Genomic DNA, 11221 nt, shown 5'->3' on the forward strand with positions numbered 1-11221 from the left:
ACCCTTTCCTTCTTCACTTACGCTTTTCACTTACGTCGATTTCTTTCCCGTCCAAAACCAGTCAAACCACCTTGTGCCGCTGCTACATGTTTCGTTCCTACTCCCTTTTTTCGTCCCTATTTTGTGTTGCTTAGGATGTTATTTGTGGCGGGTGATCAGGGGTTTCAAGGACAAATTTCGTCTGGTGTCCCTCTAATAACTATACATTTTCCATCAATTACATTTCCTATTATCTTCGTGACTCAACTCATGTTATTGTTTACTTGGTTCTTCTAGCAGTGGTGAGATCTTGTGGTTAGGGTGTAGCATGGGTGCTTCCATTTACAGGTTTTGTGGTTTGGGGTGATATTTTTGTTTTGTGATTTGAAAACCGTTGTAGAGTGTAACTTTTACTTTTTGCAAACTTTATGGAGTACATATCAATAGCAGGTCGGATTTATGGGATCGAGAGTGTTGGTTGATGAATTTTGGAGGGTGTTGGTTCCTGAATTTTAGACGGTGTTAGTTGTTGACTTTTAGCATGGTAAGTTTTGGGGTGGTTTAGTTTCATGTGTGCTAGTCTTGGAAGCTTCAACGATTTTTTCAAGGTTTAAAAGTTTGATCATGGCTACTTCTCTTCATTTTGTGCCGCGTCCTTGCCCCGGTGGTCTCTCCTACACCTTGGCGGTTCCTGTCTCTTATGACTGTCATGTATCTTGTTGAAGCACCTCTTGGTTCGTAAACGTCAAGATTGCGTGTTTGCATTCTAGGCATGTTGACTAGCTTATTGTCTTCTAATACCAAAGTTCGCCCTTATTTGTGTGTAGACGTTCGGTGGGGTTGACGCTTAGAGTGTTTTTGGAGCGCAAAATTCTAGACTGAATTTGTCTCTTCAGAATGCAGTTTATTTCTCGCCATCAAATTTTTCAAGGCGCTCATTTCTAATATTTCGCTTGGATCGTGATTTGAAAAGAACGGGGAGATTTGGTGGTCTCATTAGTTTGTTTGCTTGTTTCATTAAAGTATTGTGTTTTGTCACAATGGTTAGCTCTTTTCGAGCACGTATGGTTTGTGATTGTATGTGTATTAATGTAGTTAGTTCAAGTAGATTGTAGGATCTACACAAGTAGACTCAAGCAGATCGATAGATCTGCAATAATTGTACTATTTTTAAATCGTCCTGGTCTATTTTATTTAGTTTATGTTTTGCGCCAACAAAAAAAAAAAAAAAAAAAAAGTCAGATTAAAACATTTTTTATTACTCTTATTAACTAATAGTTAATATTGTGTGAAATGCTAAAGTGCTTTATGAGTACAAATAAACAACTATTAATGAAGCTTACTTTTTCAAAAATAATTTAAGCCCCAATTAATTTTCATGTATAATTGACAATATATCGGCTAAATTAAGATCAGCAAGATTGACCGCGTGCTTGTATCCCCCAATGTTTTGGATATATTCCAGGACTTGAATCTGAATGCTCTTGTAAGATCATACTCTGGTCATTTTTGTTACTTATTTGTGATGCTAAGAAGGATTTTGGTCCCATGCCCTTAAAACCTCTTTCACGCGTGGGTAAACTTTAACGGGTTTGACGAGTTGATAAAAGAGGTTATAGTGGACCAGATTTACACTGAAAAGGTACACGTTCGTGATAAAATGAAACACTTGAATTCTTGTATTAAATCGTGGGTTAATGATTATCGAGCAGCTAATAAAACTCGTGCTTCAGTTCTGGCCGATCAATTGGATTCTATAGAATTGAAGTTGGATGATAATTCAGCGAGTGAAACTGAATTGCCTCAGCGAGTTGACATCATTAAACAACTATCTGATATACGAACTCTGGAGGAGTATGATATCGTTCAAAAAGCAAAGGTTAAATGGTTAGTCGAAGGTGATAAAAATTCCAAATGTTATCATTGTATGCTCAAACACTGTAGAATGAAACAGTCTATTCATGGCTTGTCGTTGAATGGAGTTTGTGTAGAGGACCCGATGCTGATTAAAAATGCTTTCAAAGAATTTTACGGTATTAAGTTTGCTCGCCATCCAAATAATGTGCATGCCCCAGTATTCAGACCTACTTAAAAGTTAACGGAAGAAGATAATATTGTGCTACAAGGTGACGTTTCGGAGGAGGAAATCAAGAACGCGGTATGAGATTGTGGTAGCGATAAATCACCGGGTCCCGACGGGTTTACATTCCCATTTTTTAACAAATATTTGGACTTGTTGAAAGGCGATTTGGTGAGTTCAATTCAAAGGGCTTTCCAGAACAGTATACTTCCGCTTGGTGCTTCGTCTGCCTTCACATCGTTAATATCGGAAGTCTCTAATCCTTCGTGTATCAAATACTACCGGCCAATTTCTTCAATTAGCGCACAATATAAAATCATAACAAAAATATTTGCAAACAGATTAGCTTTGGTAATTGATAAGGTTATTAGAAATGTTCAATCGGCTTTTATCAAAGGTAGGAAAATTTTAGACGGTCCTATGATTGTGAGCGAGTTAATTGGTTGGTACAAAAAGCGGAAGCGCAAGCTAATGATTCTTAAGGTGGACTTCGAGAAGGCTTACGACACAGTGAGCTGGGATTTCTTGTACATATGCTTCGCGTATTGAGGTTTGGTGATCGTTGGTGCGAGTAGATTAACATGTGCTTAAAAAATTCACGTACGTCAGTGTTGGTTAACGGTAGCCCTTCCGCTGAATTTTGTATCAAACGGGGCCTCCGTCAAGGGGAATCGTTAAGTCTTATCCTTTTTCTTTTAATAATGGAGGGACTGCATCTTTGCATCCGAGACAAGTTTCAGAGAGGTTTGATTAGAGGCACTTGTGTGGACGATTCAGGGGTAAAATTGTCTCATTTTTTTATGCGGACGATGCGGTAATCATTTTGGAGTGGGATAATGATAGCCTTGTTAATACTTTCCAAGTTCTTAATGACTTTTATAGTTCCTCATGGAATCCAACAAGAATTGCTCTATCTTGGATCGACTAGTCAACGGGTCATGGACTTGGCGACGTGAAGATATTGGAGCAAGGAATCTGGGTTATGTACAACAGTTGGAGGATTACATCATTTTTATGGACTTATGAAATATGCAGGATATGTGGCAATGAGAGTTAGCTGATCCAGATTCATATTCAGTAGGCTACAAAAGGCCATTCATCGACAACGTGTATCTGCCAACATCGGCACCGTGTACTTCTTGGACGAGAGAATTTCCTCGAAAGACTAATAAATTTATTTGGAGGGTAGTTCGTGATAGACTCCTGACTCGTTTAAATCTTTCGAGAAGGGGTTTAGAAATCGAACATATCACCTGCGTTCTTAAAACAGCATAATCGAATCATTGCAGCATGTTTTGTTTGAATGTGAGATAGCTTTGGAGTTATTGAGAAGAGTCCACGCTTGGGTCGACTTGGATATACCGCAGTTCGATGATTGGTAAGAGTTCATGAGTTAGTTTGAAGATTGGCGTATTTCGTCTACATTAAAGACTAGATTGTTTGCTATCGTTGCAGCTACAACTTGGCTTTTAGACCACTCGTTTGCTATCGTAACAGCCCTCGGCAACGGCGTTGCCGACTGAGTTGGACACCGGAAACCGCCGTAACAAGGCGTTTCCGGGCGGCGTTTTCGAGGCGTTGGGGGACTTCCAACGGGTGAGGAAATGTGTGTTGAAGCCACGTGGCGTTTTGTGATTCGTTGGTCCATCCAACCGTTGAAAATGCAACGGCTATAAAAAAAAAAATTTGCCTTTTTTTTTATTATTATATAAACACTACAATACCAAACCTCAAATACATACACACAATATTCTACAAAACATCTCATAAACACTCTAATCTTCTTACAAATTTATCAAAATGTCTAACACTCCAAACACACCAATCACTCCACGAAATCAAGATCACGAAGAACCCGCAACACCACTCTCCAATACCCGTCCGTTTTCTAATCTTTTGGCGTTCGGGCGTGCTAACCAACCCGGAATCGCAAACCAACCAATACTCACGCCAAGTCCACAACAATACGCTCATGTAACTCGAAATTTGTTCGGGTTAAATCAACAACAACAACCCTTGCCACCACTAACGTTAGAACAACAACAACAACAATGGGCATTTTTTCAACAACAACAACAAATGTTTCAAAACCAACAACAATTGTTTCCAAACCAACAACAAATTTTGCAATCGCAACAACAACAAATGTTCCAAAAGCGCAACAATCTCAATCGCAATCTCAATCTCAATCTCAATCGGAAGAACCACAACGACGGGTAGCTCGAAAACACTCAAGAAAGGGCAAAGGTATATTATATATATATATATATATATATATATATATATATATATATATATATATATATATATATATATATATATATACATTTATATTTAATATGTATTATAATTAATATATAATTATATATATACCTACTGTTGCTATATTTATATATATATTTACATTTATATTTAATATGTATTTAATTATAAGTAATATATAATTATTTTAACCTACTATTACATACATATTATAAATATATTTATTTAATATACTAATACGTAATACAATTTATATATATTGTAGGTAAAGAGGTAGAAGAACCGACAAAAAAGAACGCGAGGGGATGGTCACAAAAGGAGCTTTTATGGTTAGCCGAGTGTTTTTGTGATACCTCGAAAAATCCTATAGTTGGGAAATCACAAAAACGGGGTAGTTTTTGGGGAAGGGCGATGGAAAAGTTCAATAACAACGAATTTGGATGGGCACGAAACGAAGATTCAATGTCTTCAAAGTGGCGTGATTTAAACAAATCGTGTAGCGAGTTTTTGCCAATTTATCAAGACATTAAGGATCATTGGCGTAGTGGGGCAAATGACGATGATGTTTACCAAAACGTGTTGCAAGCTTACTATGATCGATACACCAAAAACTTTATTAACAAGGACGCCTTTTTTTTCTTGAAAGAACATCCGAAGTGGATCATTCCAAATGATCCGGTTGCTAGAGCTCAAGCTCAAGGTGAAGGTGAAACAGGGTATCGTATGGATATGACGGGTATTGGTGAAAGTCAAGGAGACCCGGTTAGCCTCTCGCAAGACTTTGAGGCGGAGTTGTTTGGGAACATTCTGATGACGCGTCCAATGGGACGAAATAAAGCAAAGAAAGCTCAAAAAAATTCGGAATCTTCGGATGCGGGGGGGGGGGGGGGGGGGGGGGGTTCTTCTCAGGGTAGAAGTTCGAATTCGTCAAGGATAGACTCGTTTATGGACAAGTGGGAACATGTGGCGGAAGGGAAGACGAGTGTGATATCTAACTTCAACAAGTTTTGCACTATGCAAACCGCACTCACACAAGTTGATTTGTTGGGGAGATCTTCGGCTACGATGGAAGATCCGTGTCATAACCCGACCTTAACCATAAGGACGATTACAATAACATATGATTTCATCGCGAGGTATTGACCTCTATATGCGACATTTTTCAAAAACTGCATTCGTTTTTACAATACAAACCATAGCTTTTATTACAAATACAAGGTTTAAACAACTTAATAATGATTATCGTTTAGCGATAATCTTAGACTTACAAACTTTACATGTGATAATAACAATACGACTTCCAACATATTTTACATTACAAATCCTCCGATATGCAGTTTTATTTTTGACACAAATATGCATACTCAAGATCTTGCTTAAATTCAACATGTTGCAGCGGAAGCTTTTAGTTATCACCTGAGAATAAACATGCTTAAAACGTCAACATAAAGTTGGTGAGATATAGGTTTAATGTAGGCAGCGTTATAAATATAGACCACAAGATTTCATATATAAACGTTTTAAAAATATTCTAAGTTGTTGAGCACTTGATAACCATACTTAACATTTAATCAACGTCGCATATTCCCTTTATTATGAAATCTTACTACACCGTACCAAATGTAGTTACCGAAACGAAGTACTGTGCAACCGTTGAATACTGGTCGTCCAGTCCGGTTGGGGTTGTCAGGCCCGATAGATCTATCAATAGGATTCGCGTTTACAATACCTCATGTAAATAATAGTTACCAAGTTACAGGGAAGTATGCCAGTGGTACAACTCAACGTAGAATATATATTTTTAATCACTTGTGTCCATAACGTAAATCATAAAATGCATGTATTCTCATCCCGAAATATTTAGAGTTTAAAAGTGGGACTATATACTCACTTTTGTCTTGAAGGTATTTAACTCGACTTGGTCTCTGATAGATATCACGAACCTAACCATATATATAATATATCAACATATTTTCTTTTTAAGTAATCGTTACATATATATATATATATATATATATATATATATATATATATATATATATATATATATATATATATATATATATACTTTTAATACTTTTAATATTTTCTTAGTCCGTAGTTAGCAGTCCGATGTTAGTGGTCCACAATTAGTTGCTTAAATTAAATAAATAAAGACCCCATCGTATTCGTATTGATCAGAATTAATCTCGACCCATGGTACCATGTTGTCAAGTGACGTGTTGCGTACATAAAGTACCGTGTTGTCAAATGACGTGTTGCGTACAATCATGAGGTCTTATGATTAATCTTCTCGTGTTGTTTACGGGTGGTCCTGAAATATATAAAATCAAATCATAAGTAAATATATATTAAATATTATGTTAATTAGCCAAGATATGATTAATCCGATTTTGTCATAATATGATATATTACAGGTCTTGAAGTGTTTTTAAAAATCAAATTAGAAGGATCTATTTAGTTTGCGAACAAGTTTGAAATCACTCAAACTATGTTCTTGTTGTTAAAATTTTACAACACAAAATAAGATAGCTATATAAATATGAATCGAATAAGGTTACTACCTCAAGTTACTTGGACAAAGCTACTGGAAAAGGTAAGAAAAATCTTGGAATCAAAAGAGTGGTGGAGTGGGATTGAAAGATTGGAAGTAATCTCCTTGAAATCAGATGACTATATTGATACGTTCTTGAGTAGGTAAATGAAGAGAGATTAGGGAGTGAATTAACTTGAAAGAAAATTAGAAATGAAATTGTATGTGTGTGTGTGTGCAAACTAGCATGATTATGGGATGGATATATAGGAGATTTAGTTTGTTTTCTTGCACAAAAGTCACACATGAGGTTAAATGGCTGGTTCCCACAAGTAACATCATGTCTTGTGGCTGATCATTGAAGTTTATTGTTGGTATATACCAATAGTAAATACGTATAGAAGCTGGGTATGATACAGTTACATATACCATAGATATACTTGTAGAAATTTTGAGAAATCGGAACGAGAATTCAAATATGGACGGGTTTATAACTGTAAAAGAGGCTCAAAACTGGGCTTTTATTTTTGGGTCAAACCGGGCCAAAATAAAATTTTAAGACATTTTTAATAAAATTTTAAGACATTTTTAAAATTTTTGGGTCAAACCCAGCCAGGGGCTCTGCCCCTTGGACCCCGCCAGGGGTTGCCACCCCTTGGACCCCGCTTATCGGGGGCGCTGCCCCCAAACCCCCGTCATAATCAAGATAAGTTCAAACAAGTGTGCACTCCGCACTTTCCCAAACTTGTTCGATAATTATCAAGATTATTTTGGTTACAAATTAATCCCATTACACTTAAATCATATTGGTGACATAGATCACCAACACATTATAGATTGTAAGTATATATGTCAAAGAACGTTACATATAGTTATCGTTTTGAAAAATTAAGTTAGTGGTCTCAAAGTATACTTATAACTCATTGTTGTTAGTTCACAATGAAATGTTAAACCATCCTTAAATTATGTTAAATATGTATAGATATGTACATATACATAATCGTATAATTATCGTGTATTATATAGTTCGTGATATCATCGGTCAAATTGGACGGTCAAACGTTGTGTGAAACTCTTTTCAAAAACATAAGTCTCAACAGTTTGGATTACTTATCATGTTGGTAAGGTTTAATTTATGCAAATATTAATCTCATAGTATAAAATGATCGGAAAAATCCGGGTCGTTACAATCCGGATGACGTGATTCGTCTTGAAAATCTAAAAAAATATGTTATAGACATGATGAAAGACGACATGAACATCGACTCTAACCCCCGAGAATAGATTCTATTTATGTTGTTCCGCATTTTTTTTATGAATTAAATTTATGTTTATAGGACTTTTAAGTATGTAATTTTTTTTAAGTAATGGTATGTCTAGGACTTTTAATTATTTACATAAAAAGAAAATTAAAATGCCACATCGGCATTCCACTACCACAACACAAACTCACAACACCAACTTTCAACACCACCACTACTCCACTCTTTCCCACAACACATCCTAATCATCAAAAAACCCACAACACCACCCCATAACACACCCAACCATTACAAATGGTCTTATGGAGTTATAAGAATGACGTTTTATTTAATGTTCGGGTCCTGAAGAAAAGCGTCTTATTTTATTCTATTTTATTTTTTACGTATTCACGATTAAATTCTAGAAGCAAATTATTTGTAAATTGGAACCCATGACAATTTAAGCCATTGTAATGCTTAGGATTTCCTAGCTGCTCGCTAGAAAGTCTTTATTAATGAAATATTGGCTGTTCCAAAAAAACCTATATAATAAACGTTAATGTAACTAATCTTTGTTAAGTTATGTCATCAGGGCACTAGAGCATTTCTCTAATACGAGTACTATAATAATATCTATATTTATGACTCTTTTCGTTCCATTATAAGTGTCCATTATTGAAATTTCAAATTCTTAAATTTGTCAATTTTGCCTGTAAATTTTTTATTTATGTTATATAATATTTGATAAAAATTATATGAATTAATTGAGTTTTTAAATGTGTAACGACCCTGGATTTTCCAACGTTTAATTATTAACAATTTATTATTAATGCTTGCGTTTTAATAAACGTGTTCTTATACGTGTTGCTTGTTACCGTATTTAACTTTTCATGGCCGACTTGTCTTTGTGACACACGTACTTTACACGAATAATAGTTTGAATATTAGAAGTGAAAAAAGGTTATCATGGTGGGGAACCTTTAACCCCATGCACCCTTTGGATGCCAACTGTATGCGGGTCAGCACAGCCACGGGCAAGTGTGGTCGGAACCAACCCCTGTCTCAGCGCCTAATACAACTGGTGGCCGAACCGAGATTCGAACCTTCGCCATATTAGAAGTGAATTGCCAATTGACTAGGTCAACTGAGCATTTGCGGGGCACTCTGGCCACCCAATGTTAGTAGTTAGTTACTTGGGCTTTGTTTATTTAATTGCTACATACATGGACTTGGGCTTCTATTAATGTACATGGACTTGGAAGCCCACCCTACTTTCTTAATGGACTAGTTAGCCCATTTTTATGCAAGTATTTCATTAAGACAAAGTTAGATTAATTAAGATTAAGTTGGAGACTAGTTACATGTATACTTACACCACTTTCCCATAACATTTAGCTTTAATACCATTTCAAGCTCTCACCACCTCCCCATGCATGAAAGTAGATTTGAACCTTGACCCTTTTGGCTCCCTTGAAACCGTCGGTTTTGGCATGGCTAGGAGAGAGTTCAAAATTTTTTTTTGTTTACTTATTTACTTGTATTACTTCACTTCATTTTCTCACACACATACTTACACTTTTCTCTCAACTTTCTCTCATCTCTTTCTCTCAAAACTTGGTAAGTAATAAACCTTGTTCTTCTTCTTTTCTTCCATAAAAACCGAATTCCATATCATCATCATTCTACTTGATTTGTTACTTGTTACTTGTTTATGTTAAAGATCAAGTTTTCTAACTTGTATCTTCATGTAATCTTGGTTACTTTCATCTTTGTTTGATGAAGAACCAAGAACAAGGATCTAAGTTCTATAACTTATGGTTCTACACTTAAAATGTTGTAAGATTTAAAGTTCATAAGCTTTTTAATTATACTTGTGTTCATGTTTTGTAGACTTAAATCCTAAGATCCAAACTTTGATTTGAATCTTCCTAAGTATGAAACAAACATGAACATAATACTTGTACTTTAGTTTAATTCTTTCTTTTGTAAGTACTTTAAAGTTGTGATGTTGTTAATTTGGTCAAGTATTACTAGTTAATCTTGATCTCATATTTCTTGAAACTAAAAGTTAACTTTATAAGTTCAAGAATATGGAAGTATAACTTTCTAGTTATAACTTCATATACTTATGTTGGATCTAAGTTTATATAACTTATGGTCTTCTAATTTTGTTGTAAATAAGAGCTTATAAGCTTACATACATTTTACAAGTTGAAAATCTAAGTTTCATAACTTATGGTTTCATAAAAGTGAAGATCCAAGTTCTATAACTTAGGGTTTAACTTATGAACACTAGATCTAGACTTTTGGGTCTAGGATCTTCAAGATCTAACTAATAACTAGGTTCTACAACTTAAGATCTTGATTACTTAGTTTACTTTCAAGTTTGTAGCTTAATATTACTTTATTAACTCATGTATGTGTCGGATCTAAGATCTTGATGTAACTTTGGTTCATCAAACTACTTGCAACACTTAAATGAGTTGTGCTACTTATCTTAGACTTACACTAGTGTTATGATAGTCAAACCTTGGTTAAGATGATGCAAACCCATCAACGAGTTGTACACTTGAAGCTATACGCATCATGGATGAGAACCGTGATGAGCATCAAGCACCAAGAACCCACCAAAACACCTTTACTTACTGTTTCTGGAACTGATCAAACCACCTGGGCTACTGGAAAGTTGATTTTCAGTTAGTTCGGTTCGAGTAGATGATTTTCTGTTTAGACCTCGTCTTAATCCGAGTTACGGTTTAGGATCTATGGCCTCCTGAAAGTCACTACACCCTATTAACGTTGTGCTGAAATTTCTGATCTACTCGCACTTAAACCGTCACCACGTTCAAAAGAAGACAAGTTTGGTTCTGGAAATTGGTCAGCCTCTAGGGGACTAATATACGGAGCCATGACCACTGGTCTCACCTCATTTCAGTTTGTATAGAGGTCTTGGTGACTGAACGAATTCGGCCTTTATTTCAAACCCTAGTCTTGACTTAAAACCTACTTTACACTTTTTGTTTAATGATGAATGATGATGGTACGTAAGACCTAATTTACATACTTTTAAACCTTTGGGAATGATTTACTAACTTAGCAACTTTTGACTTAGGTTGAGGACCTTTT

At 35.5% G+C, this 11221-nt stretch overlaps 1 protein-coding gene across 1 annotated transcript; it reads left to right on the top strand.

The window, feature by feature from the left end:
• The first annotated feature begins 3859 nt into the window (after window positions 1–3859).
• Window positions 3860–8708, top strand: LOC139890213 (glutathione S-transferase T3-like). The gene is made up of 3 exons (XM_071873109.1): window positions 3860–4013; window positions 4587–5083; window positions 8688–8708. The coding sequence occupies exons 1-3, from the start codon at window positions 3860–3862 to the stop codon at window positions 8706–8708; spliced, it is 672 nt and encodes a 223-aa protein (XP_071729210.1).
• Window positions 8709–11221: the final 2513 nt, after the last annotated feature.

Source organism: Rutidosis leptorrhynchoides, chromosome 2 (genome assembly GCF_046630445.1).
Source record: "Rutidosis leptorrhynchoides isolate AG116_Rl617_1_P2 chromosome 2, CSIRO_AGI_Rlap_v1, whole genome shotgun sequence".
NCBI lineage: Eukaryota > Viridiplantae > Streptophyta > Magnoliopsida > Asterales > Asteraceae > Rutidosis > Rutidosis leptorrhynchoides.